The sequence below is a fragment of the Bombus terrestris genome, chromosome 10, assembly GCF_910591885.1.
Source record: "Bombus terrestris chromosome 10, iyBomTerr1.2, whole genome shotgun sequence".
NCBI lineage: Eukaryota > Metazoa > Arthropoda > Insecta > Hymenoptera > Apidae > Bombus > Bombus terrestris.
Genome location: NC_063278.1, coordinates 3,166,274 through 3,182,500, shown reverse-complemented (window position 1 = coordinate 3,182,500; position 16,227 = coordinate 3,166,274). Strand labels below are relative to the sequence as shown.

Here is a 16,227-nt window from a genome sequence, read left to right as displayed (position 1 = left end):
TGAAGGGTGATCTGCGAGGCGTGAAAGGCGACTTGAAAAGGCCGTTCGAAAAGGCGTGGAAAGATTACGAGGCTAAATATGCGAAAATCGAGAAGGAAAAGAAGCAGCACGCGAAAGAGGCTGGCCTCATTCGAACGGAAGTGACGCCGGCCGAGATCGCCGACGAGATGGAGAAGGAGAGAAGATTGTTTCAATTGCAAATGTGCGAGGTGAGGCCGCCGAAACAGATCTGCAACAGCCGACTATAATACGTTCACGTTGCATGCTTATTACGCGACGATCGCTGTGATTTTTCTGGCCTGCGGAACAAACCGACTCAACGAGGGAAACGCCTTCTTTTCTAATCGCTTTGAAACAAAAAAAGAAAGAACGAAACTTTAGACATCAGAAGCACGTTAAAGCTTCGATTTCGAATTTTGCGCTTTGAACGTTCGAAGAACTAATTTTCCATCGCGAAATTTCGAACGATACGTCCTCGATCTTTGCCCTCGTTAGAATCTCGAATTTCAAGCTTGTCGAATGGAATTAGTTTGCTGTCCTCGGGCTTTTAAACCGCAGACGTTCTTACAAACGAGGTTTCGCGGACGAACAAAAATTAATTTGATGAGTCACGATCGGAGATTGATGGAAACCTGGAAATTTCCAAGTAGATTACCGCTTGTTGTTCACATGTTGCGCTGATTATGCATGCAAGGGCAAACTACAGATTAATTACTGGGAAAACAAAGACAGAACGCGAAATTATTTTTAACTGGTAGGCGCCACGTCCTTGCGTAAATTATAGTTTATTCCACCGAACGATCTTCGATTAATTCCTTTGCATCAATTTCCAATGAACTGTTCTCAGGTAAGAAAGGAAAAAAAAAAGAGAAATCGTAATACGTAGGCAATCAAGGAACAAGCAAAGTAATTTCTATTTATCGATTTCGAGATATCGGCGAAGGAAGTAGTAATGTAAGATTCTGAAAATTAATATGTAAATGATGTTATGTTATGTAGATGTAAATTATGATATTCTTATATGCGTCGTGTGTTTCTGTTTCGCAGTATCTTATAAAAGTGAACGAGATCAAAACGAAGAAAGGGATTGAACTGCTTCAGCATCTAGTCGAATATTATCATGCACAAACAAAGTAAGTGCGATATTTTATTTAACAACGCTGTACGTAATATGATTTTTCGAGAATTACAACAAATCTCTCCAGTAACACGATTCTCAACGATACCTTTCGTTCTCTGTTAGAAACTGAATTATCTAAATTTTATTCCATGATATAGGAACATCTCTTACGAAACGTTCTTTAAATACCCTTCTTTCTGTCCTTTAAAATCTTTGAAGATAAACTAGAAAAGAAAATTAGATAGCCTTTTACGTTCTACATCGTTTCTGTATTCTACAGTTACTTTCAAGACGGCCTAAAAACCATCGAACACTTTGGCTCGTACGTGGCGGACCTGAGCGTGAAATTGCAAAAGATCAGGCAGACGCAAGACGAGGAGAGAAGGCGACTAACAGAACTGAGGAATCTGCTTAGAAGTTCAGGTTGCGACAAAGAGGTAAATTAGCCAATTTCCATAGGATATTCGCGTATCCTGTTGGTTCATTGGGAAAGCAATCTATATAAATGTTTAATGTATCGTATCAACAATTGACAATATATCATTGTGCGATTTCCAGTTAAATGTAAACGCAAATGCAGGATATTCGCTTCACCAGCTGCAAGGAGATAAGCAACACGGCGTTACCAGGTCCGGGCATCTTCTAAAGAAAAGCGAAGGAAAAATGAGGAGAGTTTGGCAAAAGAGACGTTGCGCGGTTCAAGCCGAAGGCTATCTAGATATCTGTCACGCGGACGAGAATAAACCACCAACGAGAGTGAATTTATTAACATGTCAAATCAAGCTAGTACCGGATGACAAACGGGGTTTCGATCTCATTAGTTGTAAGTTGAACTGTTAAGCTATCGACGATGAGGTTTCAAGGCGAGATTTCCAACAATCCTAAATAGATATCTAGTATCCATGAGCTTGTTTGGACACCTCGTGTTCAGATATTGTTACACAAATAATTCAAAATATAACGAAATATATTTGTACTTATACTTGATTGATATATCTGTACCTGACGTTCGTTCGTTGCAGACAACAGGACGTATCACTTTCAAGCGGAAGATGAAGCAGACCAGAGAGCGTGGATGTCCGTTTTGGTAAACTGCAAGGAACGTGCCCTGCTTCGAGCATTCGACGCCAGTGGCAAGGCAGAGGCTGGCACAGGAAATCCAAGTTTAGTCGAACTTCAACAGGCTGTAATACGATGTGTCATGAGGTTACCTGGAAACGATCAATGCTGCGACTGTTCATCGCAAAATGGTAAATTTTGTATATAGTATCCATGAACATGATTCGGTGATGATTTGTAAAAATATAAAACTAATGAGATCCTTCTCCGTTCCATAGATGCTACATGGCTCTCTACAAATTTTGGCATAATCGTATGCATAGAATGTAGTGGAATTCACCGGGACTTAGGAGTGCACATATCCAGAATACAGTCCTTAACGTTAGATAACGTTGGTACTGCTCAGTTACTTCTTGCACGGCACATGACCAATCAGGCGTTTAACGAAGTGATGGAGGCTACATTGCATCATAATCACAAGCCAACGCCAACTTCAACGATGTATGTGCGAGCCAGATTTGTTTGCATTTATATCAGTATGAATTTTCATATAGTTTCTCTGTGATTAAACGTGTTTCATTCGTGTGATTTAGGGAAGAAAGATACGAATTTATAAGAGCCAAGTATGTGGATAAGAGATACGTAATGAACACTTGCGCAGATGAACGAGATCTTCTTTCTGATTTGGAACACGCTGTTAATAATCGCGACCTGCAACAACTTTTACAAGTCTATGCTGAAAATGTGGATTTAGCAGCACCCTTGCCTACCTCGGTACGATTTTTTTAATCGAATTGAAAATGAAAAATAAAAGATACGATATGGAACGCTAATTATCTCAAGTAAAAATATTTTGCGCGAAAACATAGAATGTCAAAAAAATATAATGGAATTTATTTATATTTATTTATATAAAAAAATGAGCTCGTATTAAAAATTTGTCAAGCCTCGAATACGACAATACAATTGCATTAAAATGAATAAATCTGTCATTCAAAAATCTCTCATAAAAACAACTTGTTTCAATCGATGTTAGTAATTCCAAAAATGATAACTTGTCAGAACTTATATTATACGTTGTTTTCCTGTAGGATCTGGGCGAGACGGCTTTACATTTAGCGATTCTACGCGAAATGGGAAACAGTTTGCATATTATAGATTTCCTAGTGCAGAACATGTCGACGGGTGGTATAGATAGGACTACGATCGACGGAGAAACAGCGTTACATCTTTGTGCACGACACGACAGAGCAGAGGCAATGAAGCTGTTACTACGGGCAGGCGCTGATCCAACACACCGAAATAAACAGGATAAAACCCCGCTTGACATTGCTCAGGAAATGGGACACCACACATGTAAAGAACTGGTAACGCATCAAACAATTGCCATCTAATTTGTATAACAATATCGTACGTATGTACACACAATAACAGTTAACTGTTTCATTGTCCTCAGTTGAGTCATGCTCTACAAAGACAGAAAACATTGTTTGATAATGTTAACATCGATTGGAATCTTTCGCACGACGAAGGATCTACTGATCTTTCTGACGATGAAACGATAATAGAAGACAGGGTATGTTTAAAGAATAATAAGACTAGAAGTTATTGAAATCATTTGTTTTAACAATTCATACGCGTTTATTTTAGAATGGCTGTCTAACACCTGAAAAGAAGTCTCGCAGTAGGCCGCCTTCTTACGTAGGTGGTGGTGGTAGTGGTGGTGGTACCGGATCGGGAGATTCACCAGTGACTTTACGTAGTCGAAGTAGCACTTGCGACAGCCTGCAAAGCGGTTCTTCCCCAAGTTCCTCGACGAATAGGCAACAAATGCCCCCACCACCACCACCTCAATCGAGGAAACCTGTTGTTGGTATGATATCGTATTAAATTAATATTGAATTAGCATTGAATACCGTGCAGATATCGTTAGTTCAAAGAGTCGAGCCAAACAGAATCGATCGTGTGATATTTGCCGTGGTTTCGCGTCGTTCTCTTCTATTTTAATCTATTTCATAGTAGTTATTGTGTATTACACTTTCACCTGCAAATTGTGCATTAAAATCTTATTGCTTTTTCAGTACCTGCTCCCATGGCTCCAGATATTTCGGTCAATATTCATGGATCACTGAAGAAGCGTGTAGCGCCGCCGCCACCACCGGCCGGAAGTACAGGTGGTATACCTTCCTCTCATTACGGTACACTACCTTCGTCCGCGTCTTTAGCAGCGTCAACGCATAGCCGTACAACGAGCGAACCGATCTTAGCTGGGCATTCTTTACATACTCTACCACATGCGTTAAATACATTAAACAGTCAGCATCATAAAAGATCGCCCAGTGGAGATTCTTCAACGGGACACGGTGCGTTTGAATATTCACGCAAACTCCTCTACGAACTGCCGTCTAGTTCGGGTAAATTTGGAACCTTCCCATCCAATCTGTTCTCCAAGTTTATTCGGTTTTCTCTGTTATCGTTAGGTGCGGACAAAGTAAACAGCTCGACGCTCCAGAGGCCGAGGAATCCTCCACCTCCAGCCCCATCCGGTATCAATTCGTCGAGATTGAGCAACGGACGTAGCAGCGAATCGTTAAGCTCTATGTGTTCGGATCATGGTTTGGGTAATCCCATTCCGCCTCCACGCAAGGTAAGTTCACATCTTAGATTTAGCTTTATAAAGATTTAAAGCGACTCACGGAAGTATTCGAACATTTCTATGTGTTTTAAAAAATGTTTTATGTATACAAAAGATTTGGAAATCTCTATAACGGGACACGATTGTCACGATTATATTGGCACAATTTGAAACAGATAAGGAAATCTGTATATAAGAAGTTATAAGATATACATTGGAAGCATATTCATAAAAATATTCTATGATATGTAATCGGATACTTTTGCGAGTGACTGTATGTACGAAAATAGAGAAAATAGGAAAATAGGATGGCGGGTATCTTTTTTTAAGAAAAGAAACTATAAAAATATTGAATTAAGGAAATCGAGGAATAACTTATCTTTTTTTTTTTATTATTTTTGACCATGTATTGCGAGTTCATTGAAATATTATTTCACGCTAAGGCGAATAATGTTTTATTTGTATTTTATTTGGCGCATATCAGACATCGATGCTGGTAGATATCTAATATATCCTTTTAAAGCCATGTGTATGTACATACATCCGTGAATATCGTGAAAATCGTTCATGTTAATATTAACGTATCACGCTAACTTTGGAGATATTAACACAATGTTATTCCTATCACTGCCCCATGTAGTACTTAACCAGATAGCTTCACCTCGATTCTTGTTTTTAAGAACTTTTGGTACTCTGCATATCATACTAACTACACGTGTACACCCGTGATTTAATATTCTTATTTATATACATATTATGTCTATCTCTCATTCACAAATCAAATGTTCATTACACCTCACCAATGTTGAACCTTTGCGAAGTGATTCACATTTGTTCCTATGTTTGCATAAATCATAAATCATTAATTCATGTCATTTCAAAAAATAACCAGAGTAAAATATTTCAAAGTCTAATATAATAAATACTAATCTTGTCAAGAAATTTTGTTATATTTAACGACGCCATGTAAAATTGTAATATATCATTAATGAATCAAGAAATATTAAAGAACTGAAAATTGTATTAACCAATGTCTATCCTTACAAGGGAAGTTAACAAATGACAATTAGCATAACAAGTAAATCCTTGTTATCAAAGTGTTCTTTGAAGATTAAAAAGGCAAACAAGATATTTTCCACAGAAAAAATCGAGACACATGCCCTTTTTGTTTTCAAAATATCAAATTGGTGATTAGACACTGCATGTATCTCAAAGACAGTGCTTTATGGTTTGTTATTAACCATTGTTGGTACAGCGAAAGGACCGGGCCAGGCTAGAGAGCTACGCTGAGGAGCCTTCATCTTTGCTCCCAAATCTGAATCTGGTAAACATCAGCCATCCCACATTATTGCCTGCTACACTTGAAATGTTTTTTATCAATCGTATGCAATACTCTAATATAAAAAGACTAATGCAAGAATTATAACGTCAGGACAGCAAAAAAAGCTCAATTATAGAAATGAAACGTTAGCAAATATGTCACTTTATCATTTATTTCTTTGTATATCTCGTTTATTAGTTTATTATTATTATTTACTCAGATCTATTTACATATTTAGATATATTATGTACCTTGGTAATATTGCATATGTATTTAAAAGATGATACAATTCAAACAAGCTTTTCAGGAAAAGCGATTTTAATTGAAATAATAGAAATGGTAACACGAAAGCATTATTGGATGTTACTTTCAAGTGTAGTAACACTTTGCATGATCAGTCGTGCTATCCGTAACCATCGTTCTTTCATGTCAATGCTTTTGGTATTATCTCTTCTAAAAACATGATCTCACTAATTTTTGTTCGATCTAATTCATCATAATTTTGTATCGTGATCGTACTTACATAGTTTTGACAGTTCTGTTCGATTTCCGATCGAGTTATTTCATTTCCTGGACTTCTGCTACATTACGAGTCTAATCATTTCTGGCAATAAAATGTTTTGTGTGATTAGGACACCTGGTCGTTAACATGATTCTGCCAGCAAACGTCCATGCTTTTCCGATCCTAATTGTGAATGTAATATTTACGTTAATCGAAATTCCTGGGACTGTGTGTGCTTTAGAACTTAATTTGCGCATGAAATTGTCCCGAATTTGTGTTTGATAATAGCACTTGAACGCACTGAACCCGTTAAGTTATTCTAACGTAATATTACCCTCGTAAGCTTGCAAAGTGGATGAAATTAGCGGCAAGGTTAATGGCTACGATCTTACATAGTAGAGAAGCCATGCCATAATCATCTACCACTTTGTTACTAACAATCTTATTAATAGCTTAAATTTGACAATTATAAATTATTTATAACAGGCATGAAATTGATGTGTATTATTGGAAATTCTAGTTCACTAAAAATAAAGCATTTGGTAAACAGCAATAAGCAAACTATAGAGAGATTAGATTTAAGAATGTCATATTTCATATTTGAAAGAATGTAAATATTATATAATTATTTTTTATTTACATTATGTAATTAGAAATTTGTATAATAATTATTTCTAGCAAAGAATGTAAATATAATTATTTTTTATTTACATTATGTAATTAGAAATTTGTATAATAATTATTTCTAGTAAAGAAACATAATTAAGAGGTACATTAGTTATACTTATATAATTAGATAGTACTTAAATTATGTTATAATTTTATTATAAAAGAGCTGTATTATCTTTATAAATTTACAGACAAACATATCACAACACATTGCGTACAGCTAAGAAATGTGCTGCTTTTCTATTTTTTTTTTTTTATTAAATGCTATTTGCTTGCTATATTTCAGATAATTGAATCTGAATAATACAGCTTATATTTTGCAACAGACATTCCTGCAAAGGAATCGTGAAATGTACTTGCTAAGTGCCTGTGAAAATTTAAGATAGTTTCAGTCCATTGTAATGCAGCTTCAGTATGTTGCAACGAAAGCATTTTGCATGTCAAAATGCAAACAGAAGAGCAAGGGAATTACTGATCAGTAAAAGTAGATTGTGAAAAGTTGGCTTCATATAGTTTATGGTTCATTTTATGTTATCATTTCAGTCTCATTATTCCTCCATTTCTGAACGAATAGTTTTTATTTAAATCAATTTGTGAACAATCATATCTAAAAAAAATGTTTAATCTACTGCTAATATGTTTTATTTAAATGTATCAATAAAAAAATTATTTTTGTAGGTATGAATATTCATATTTAACATTGTTTGTTAAAATGAAACAAGCAAACATGAAGGAGCACATATTTTAATAATGCCATATTAACAATGTATACTATTTATGAAAATATTTGTTATAAAATCTTGAGCTGATTAAGTACTGTAAGAATAAGGTATGCGAATATTGGTTTGTAAAAAATCTGACTGTATTCATGTGATATGAACACTTGATGTATAGATACTCGTTAATTTGCAAAAAAAAATATTATAAGGTATCATATTTTTCTTATTAGAATCATGAGTGCTTTTCATCTTTTAAGGATATTAGTTACATTTGTATGAATATTAAAAGTATTTCTTACCTATACAAGATATATTCTTGCATTCTCCAATAATATTTATTAATACAATTTATTAATATAATTACTATTATCGTGTAAACAATAACTAGCATTTAATTTAACTTCGGAAAATATGAGCATCAAGCATATGAAAGAAAATTAATAACATTTATTGTAAAATTTTGTTTAATTATCGAGTATCTACAAAAACAAACGTCTTAATCTTTATCTCTATCTATAAAAATAAAAATAATCCTTTACGAAAGCAAATAATTGGAATAGAATACTGTACGCAATGTGTTGGTCTCTCCTACCACAGATTCTTCAAAATCTAGTTTCTTCCATGCATGATATCCACTACAATGTAAAAAAAAAAAAAAAACCAAAACAACCCCACCAAATCAATTAGGAAATAAAGAAAAAATAAAAGTTTACTTACTTATGCACGATCTGCATAGAGTCTTGTCAAAAAGCTATCCTCTTTCTCTTTCTTCCACTTCTAGAATTTCCAATTTAACTATCCTTGCGATCCAAGGAAGCATTCTTCGCATTGTTCTCGATCTTGACTCGCGATCTCGATGCTCGTGAGTTCGTTAAAGAGTGCTTGCTTCGTCCATGGAAGACTAAAAAAGAAAGAAAAACGCACAAAAATGGACATATGTCCATGTCTCTTTCGTCCATACAGTTAACCATTCGATGGCTAACCATGGTCTTCCTTTTAGCCAACTTCGTCGACCCTAAGCGGTCTGCGACGCTGTCGAGCCTTGTACGACTGCGAAGCGGACAACGAGGACGAATTATCGTTCCGTGAAGGCGAGGTGATCATCGTGACGAATGAGCAAACCGACGACGACAACTGGATGGAAGGTGCCCTCGAAAGAGCGCCTGAAAGAAGGGGAATGTTCCCGATCAGTTTCGTGCACATGCTACAAGATTAACATTCGGTAAGCCTGAACTCGTTGGCAAGTGTCTCCAGTACTGCCAGCTCCGTGAGCGTTGCTAGTCTCGGCAGAAGGTCTTGGTTGAGAAAACCAAAGGATTGAAGATGAAGGCGTTTGTTTGGCGATTGTTTAAAAATCGTCGATTTCACGATGTCCATTCTTTTGGCACTTCTTCTCTATGTTTCTACAACACACTTGTAGGCCTCGAACTTTTGTACACGAAGTTATTATCGTTCGAACTAAACACGCGAGTGTAGAAAGTGCTTCGGAAATAGGTAGCTTTAGTGCGGATTCTAACCTCCTTAAGAATAAACATAACCATAACCTAACTTTAAGAATGAAAGAAGATCACTCGAATATAAATCTAGGAACTCTTCCTTTCTGCAATATAAATGATTACCGTCTGCAACAATACACGCATCGCACCGACGTTTTCAGAGACATGCAAAAATTCCAGGTGTATTCTAAATTTTTTCATGCGTAGAAATAATCCAGATTTTTAGTATTACCACGCTATCAATAGTATTACTATCTTTCTCCCCATTTCTGAAGCACCATGTATACTATGAACTCGTTCGATCTGTTCGACCCGAACAAGATTCGGTATCCTAACTGCGTTTCCACTTGGGCAAACATACATGGTCGAGTACGTACCTTTGTCACAAATAGTAATTCGCTCGAACGTAGAAACGTGCTTAAGAAGGTAAATCATAGCCACGCTATGTACTAATGTGGAACGAATCAAATTAATTCACTGTATCGCTTGGTTCCACTGGGATAAGTTGGACATGTCGGAGCTGTTTCTGGTTCAGTTTTTGGAGGTTACGTGGAATTTGAAATAGTTTCTTAGCTTGTAGATGACAATCAGCTTGAAATTACTCCGTAGACACATATTGATTTTCTGAAATGGAGATTTTAACATTTGAATAATGTAGAAAACAGGAAAATAAACGAAGAAACTTTTTTAAAGATGCTTGTCTACGTCTGAGAGGAGGGGTAGAGTTTGATGACTCTTATGGAAAGAAATATCGTTTGATTAGGAGAAGAGCAATTTGAAAAAGATGGGGTTTGTCTTCGAGAGTGATTTAGAAACATCACGGAGAGTAGCTGCTATAGCCTGAACAAAATCAATTGGCTTTTTCAAAGCCACCGAGAGAAAACCCCGCCATTTAGCCGTTACGCAAATTGACTCAGGAAAAGTAATCTGCAAATGTCCATTCAATTTTAATCATATTGTATTTAAAAACAGCAGAAACGCGTAGTAAAGCTGCAGAAAAGGTATAAAATGGTAAAAGAATTATTTAAAGAAATTATTTTATAAAGTGAAACGCATTAAAAGAAAAGCTTGAACAAGATTGAAGCTATAAAGAAAGTTGGTATAGTGAAAGTTTATGCTAGTAGTATAGTTAACTTAAGGTATTTAATGTAATTATGGTAAGGATGATATATTGGAATAAAATTATAATTGGTATGTATAGAAGAAGAAAAGTATATTAGAGTTGTATTTTTTTTAATAATCTTATTGCAATTGGGTTAAAAAAGATTTTAGAAATCCAATTGACATTGTTCAGACTATTAGCCTCGATACTTCATGTGCTGTATCAAAACGTGCCTACTCGAGTCGGATATTCAAGCGTGAAAGAAACGTGTCTTTGACGATTCTACAATTTTAGAAATGCAAAGAATTTCGATAAAGGAAATGCATTCAGTGCCAGAAGAACAAGAACGTAACATGACTATTGATTGTTTCGAGCAAGACGTCGAAATCGAAGACTGGATCGATTCGCGGTTCTGAAGACCGACGGTAAACAAACATAAAATGTGATATAAGATATATTTCAGTATAAATTATTAGTATTACGAATCGGATTTAGCGAACAAAATAAAAATTCGATACACTAATAAAATGGCGCTGTCGTGCGTGCGAATCAAGGCAGAGCGCTGCGATCGGCAAGTCCATCGTAAATTACATTAATTCGTTCGTCGTAACTGATTAGAACTAAGCGGATACCGGTTTATCTTGCTGCTAATTATTATCGATTGTATTATGTAAAACCAGCAGGTATATTCGATCGGAATAAAAGGTAGACTGCGGATGTTTGTGCAATTTTGTATCTTTATGGACAGTTTTGATATTTCTGCAGCCCTCACAAACAAAAGTGTTGTAAAATGGGAAATGAACATTCCTCGTCATCGCCCTCCCTCTAATCTTTTCATCTGCACTCTGGAATCTTAAATTTCCCAAAAACGAGTAAACGTCCGCAGTCTGGAGTCACGTTCGGTAAATGTGCACAATTTCGTCTATACAGAGTCAAACGTAAAAAAACGAAAAAAAAATAAGTGTATGCGTGCGTGCGTGCGTGCATGTGTGTATGCGTACAATCATAAGGAGAACAAAAGCAGAAGAGAAAATACAGAGTTTGATCTGTTACCTGTTGCATGTCTTAAATATCTGGCGCACATTTCTACTCTGTACTGCCAATGCTGAGTATACTCTATTATACAGTCGCGTTTCAGGCTAGTGAAACGAAAAGGAAAATCATAGAAAAAATTTCCGTGAAATAGACGCAACGAGTGGTGTTATAAAAGATATAATATAAACTTAGGATGTCAAAAAGAAAAAGGAAAAAAAAGAGAGGCGTTCATCTCCATAAGGAAAGAAACGATGTGACATTAAAATATTGCATGACACCGATAGTATTATTAGCGTATTCGACTCTTAAGAATCACGTGGTTACGAGCGTATGTACATTTTTGTAATGCCATATTATTTGTTAGTAAATATATATAATTATATATATATATATATATATATATACGTATATATATATGTATATATATATATTGTGAAATAGAATTATGAAATTAGAGATTTATTAGTCATTAAGTATATATAGTATAAATATATATATATATATATATAATGAGATGAAAAGGAGGAGCATAAAAGAAAGGACAGAGTAATGAAGCCAAGCATGTGCTGCGATTTAATCGAGATTTATGCGCCAGAAGCAAATTGAAATTTTGATTTGTTACATATTTTTGCTTGAAACACTCTGAGACACATACGAGACCAAAGAAAACATTTTCTCGCGAGCGAGAGGGGAACCGTTGACGCTGTCTAGCTCAATCTTGCGTTAAAGTGGGCTGTAATTTTCTTTCCTTTTTTTCTTTTTTTCCAAGCAACTGTAAACTTTTACTATCCACTTTACTTCCAACACTGAACCGTCTGTGCTCGCCTTTTATTCTCTCTCTCTCTCTCTCTCTCTCCTTCCTCTCTCTTTTTGTATTTAAAATGTTTAACCGGGAAACGTCACCAAATAAATATATATAATTATACACGTATGTTATGTGAATGATGTACTATTTATGGATTCTGTACTCGTATCGGTTCAAACGAAAAGGAACCACGAAGAAGCCGCAAAGCGTGAAATCAACGATCGATAAGGGGCTGTGGTCCGTTGCCTAGTCGAAATCGGGATATTATTTATGTTTCTTTTTTTCTTTTCCTCCTTCGATACCGAGACTTTTGCTTTGTATTGAAATTCAAATTCGAATGTATTTGTGATCGTCCGTACATGTTTACAATTATTTCACGAATCGAAGATATACAATGTTAATAATACATAATAAAACAAAATATAATTTTAAATAGCGGAATGGCAATGACATTATTTTTTACGAAGTATTCTCGAATTTATATTGTTTCTAATATTACTTTTTGGATTGATATTCGCTTATATAAAAATGTGAAATTAATAACTCAGTATAATCCATCAGTTTTTATATAAATTCTTTTACGAAAGAATTTAGAAATTAATCAAAACAAAATATATATATATATATAATAATAATTATAATAAGATAAAAAGTAAGGTTAATCTAAAAGGATGAATAAATTATTTGGAAATTCACCTGAAAAATAAAAAAAATTAAATTACTTCAAACATGTTATTCTTTGCTATTATAAACTACAAAGTAGAGTACTCGGAATGATATTATTTTCTATATATAATTATATGCTAGGCTCGCAACGTTTTACTGTTTCACTTGATCAAAACGGACGAAAGTTTTATATGTATGTATAAACAGCTCCTGTTAAGTAGCTAAACAATACTTCGTTAATTAATAAACTTAATTAATGCGCTGTTTTTGTGAGAGTATTACGAAAATGACGATCAACGTGTTTCCAATAAACCCATGAAACTACCTTGTAAAAAATGTCATCGCTTCTTCACTTAATCTTTTTCCAAACATTGTATATGATAAACAATAAATATTTATAAGAAATATAAACAATAGGTCATCGCTTATGAGTTATTCAGCGGATAATTCAAAGTGATACTTGCTAAACGAAAATGAAAAATTTTGTCACTATCTTGCGTTTGCATCGATGATACTTTCAGAAAATATACGCTCTCGATGAGAGTGGCAAACAAAAGATCTTTTGAAAAACAGGGTTAGACACAACAAGTTTCAAGTCATGTCGCTGTGTAATGCCAATCTATAATAAAAGAATAAAAGTAAAAGAAGTGAAGAAAACAATCTAATCTACAGACTACAGATTTTTATGCAATATTTTGAGAATACCATTAAAGAAATAGAAACTTGTTACAATATTAGTAAGAAAGTAGAAAATTGTTTTACATACCTACCAAGTGTTATATAGAAAGCATTGTATGTCATGCATAAGTATTTGGACACCTTGATGTAACCCAATCAAGGCACTGATGCATATTTTTATTATATTTTCAACATTATGATACGAGAATCCTGTACTTCTTCCTGTAAATGAGATCAAATGTTCTGATAAATTGAAACTGACATAAGGAATATGCTTACATCAATTAAAGTCCATATTTATCTCTGATAAGTAGCTGATGCTACATAAAATCTGTATGAACCTATAAGTGTAGTTGTAAACGCATATTCAACTTATTCTAAAATCTCAACACTGATAATGTGGATATACTGAAGTAGTAATACGTAAGTCATGTAAGTTAGGTGTTTCCATAGAAACAATTTTCATCCAACTCCAATTTTTCATATTTATTAACTATTGTTTTGAACAACATCCACTAACTGTTATGTGTATCTTTGTGCAATTCTGCACTTTTAAATTTCCACCATAAATGCATAAGAATCTGCAGTCTACTAATCCGTTTAGCATTAAGCTGCCTTTGAACTGTGTTTACAACATCCTCGCAATTTTTGACGCGTCTAAACGAGACACGATTTGTTCATATATGCTGACAAAATGCTGAGGATCATGCCGTTGGTCGATGTAAATATGTGTATAGAGCAAGTGAGCGATCGAGGAATGAAAGAGTCGATGTTTGTACTATTTAAGCATACGATAAATGATAACGTAACGTCTTAAGCATGTATTATATGGATATATTTAATGAAAACGGTGAATGACTCCTGTTCCTTGCATAAAACTTCTGCTGTAGATTATACACCATGATTAATGTTAAGAGCAAGATGTTTATTTAAGATAAATAACACGTATGGAGAAATTACATGATTTTAACGTATTCAAATATGTTATGGATGACAGGACTTAAGTACTTTCTCTTTGAAAAAGATATGATCTTTTTTCATTTCAATACATTTTCTTTCTCATCTTCCCTCAAAATAATCTTTGAAAGAACTATCAGAAAATTACTTAGTGAGAAGATAATTTTTTATATAAAAGAAATTATACTTCTAAATAAAGTGTCACATTTATCATGTATTATATATACTACAACATGTTCTCAAACAAAGATTCTTGTAGAATAAATGTGTTCACAAACTAACAAAGACTACTTGTAAAATAATTCAAAGGTATATGCAGCAAGTATTTGTTCATTTTTCACATCTAATAAATCAAACATCTATTATTCGCTACTACAAATTGCACGAACAAAATACTAACTTACTATTTCATTATGATAGTCATAAAATTTCTAGTGTAACGAAACTGTATTGGTCCAGTCTTCGAGAACAAAAGAAGTCAATATAACATCAATGCAGATTCTTAATGAAGAACAGGAGTCACAAGCGTACCACCTTGTCCTCTGAACTTATTATACTTTATGCATTTAAAGAATCGTTAAGTAGGCTATAAGTATTTATTACTATTTCGTAGTTACTTGTACTAGGTACGAAAAACGCACGTTAACACGTAATTGTATTGAAAGGAGATTTGACGATATAAAGTGTTTTACAGAGAGAATGAATCTTTTGAGACGAGGCGATTATAAAAGGCGTGAAATAAATTTCTCGTATATTTGGTAATTTAAAAAAACAGATGCAATCTGAAAACGACGCGCTGTTATATTATTAAGTCTACCTACGTGTATGTACCTAATAATGCCCGTGCTACTGAAAAAAATTTATGAAATCTTGTTTAGGTACGGCCTTCGACGATATCGAAGCAGGTCTAAATATCGATATTATATGACGGTAATGTACTAACGTTTACTGTATCCTTCGTGACTAAAGCGCAGCAGGATTGTCTTTTGGACAGTTCAAAAACTTTAAAATGTATCAGAAATAAATATCATTTAGAGAACTATCATAACGCCACTTCTCCTTTATTTTAGCAATATAATCCATCGAGGGCCAAATCTCGTTTGAGATCAGTCTACACTCTACAATTCCAAGAATTTGCTCAACGGACGCAATCTCAATTTTGGTTGATCGAGTCGTTGAATTGGTCAAAAACAAAAGTTCTGGTATTTTATTTCGCTACCAGAAGGAATTAGAGATTTTATTTCTCGCGTAGTACAACAGATTCTTATAATTAATAGAATGAAATAAAATTTATACCACGACTATCCGATAATAGAAAAGGAACTATTTAATAAATTCCAAATTAATAAAACATTATCTCGTACAACATACAAACCTCGAATGATAAAATCATTATTGCGAATGATACCACGTGAGTTACATTCTAAAACATAAAAAATGCTATCTTGTACACTTACAACAAT

The 16,227-nt window shown here is 34.4% G+C and overlaps 1 protein-coding gene and 1 long non-coding RNA gene across 16 annotated transcripts in view; one reads left to right on the top strand and one right to left on the bottom strand.

Moving 5' to 3' along the window:
* The window catches only part of LOC100647387 (arfGAP with SH3 domain, ANK repeat and PH domain-containing protein), a 56,582-nt gene extending 40,770 nt beyond the window's left edge, over positions 1-15,812 (top strand). For 5 of the 13 annotated variants that reach the window (XM_012312778.3, XM_020865066.2, XM_012312777.3 and 2 more), the window contains 14 exons: positions 1-209; positions 1,048-1,133; positions 1,401-1,557; positions 1,679-1,943; positions 2,143-2,370; positions 2,458-2,680; positions 2,773-2,953; positions 3,271-3,546; positions 3,636-3,755; positions 3,830-4,052; positions 4,261-4,593; positions 4,660-4,826; positions 6,070-6,138; positions 9,026-15,812. The exon at positions 1-209 is cut by the window's left edge and continues 46 nt beyond it. In XM_012312778.3, coding sequence (XP_012168168.1) covers positions 1-209; positions 1,048-1,133; positions 1,401-1,557; positions 1,679-1,943; positions 2,143-2,370; positions 2,458-2,680; positions 2,773-2,953; positions 3,271-3,546; positions 3,636-3,755; positions 3,830-4,052; positions 4,261-4,593; positions 4,660-4,826; positions 6,070-6,138; positions 9,026-9,241 — 2,753 coding nt within the window. In that variant the 3' untranslated portion in view covers positions 9,242-15,812. Of the gene's footprint in view, positions 210-1,047; positions 1,134-1,400; positions 1,558-1,678; positions 1,944-2,142; positions 2,371-2,457; positions 2,681-2,772; positions 2,954-3,270; positions 3,547-3,635; positions 3,756-3,829; positions 4,053-4,260; positions 4,594-4,659; positions 4,827-6,069; positions 6,139-7,984; positions 8,733-9,025 lie in introns of those variants that run through there. The other 8 variants (XM_012312781.3, XM_012312779.3, XM_003398401.4 and 5 more) reach the window with 6 other exon arrangements.
* On the bottom strand, positions 5,816-9,146 carry LOC105666155. 3 transcript variants are annotated; one of them, XR_001099048.2, is made up of 4 exons: positions 9,009-9,146; positions 8,743-8,926; positions 6,659-6,820; positions 5,816-6,588 (listed from the first exon to the last, which is right to left on the bottom strand). It is a non-coding gene; the product is annotated as an uncharacterized LOC105666155 (long non-coding RNA). The 3 variants fall into 3 exon arrangements; XR_007225462.1 differs by having other exon boundaries at positions 5,816-6,169; positions 6,387-6,588; positions 8,743-9,030; XR_002308114.2 differs by having other exon boundaries at positions 8,743-9,030.
* Positions 15,813-16,227: the final 415 nt, after the last annotated feature.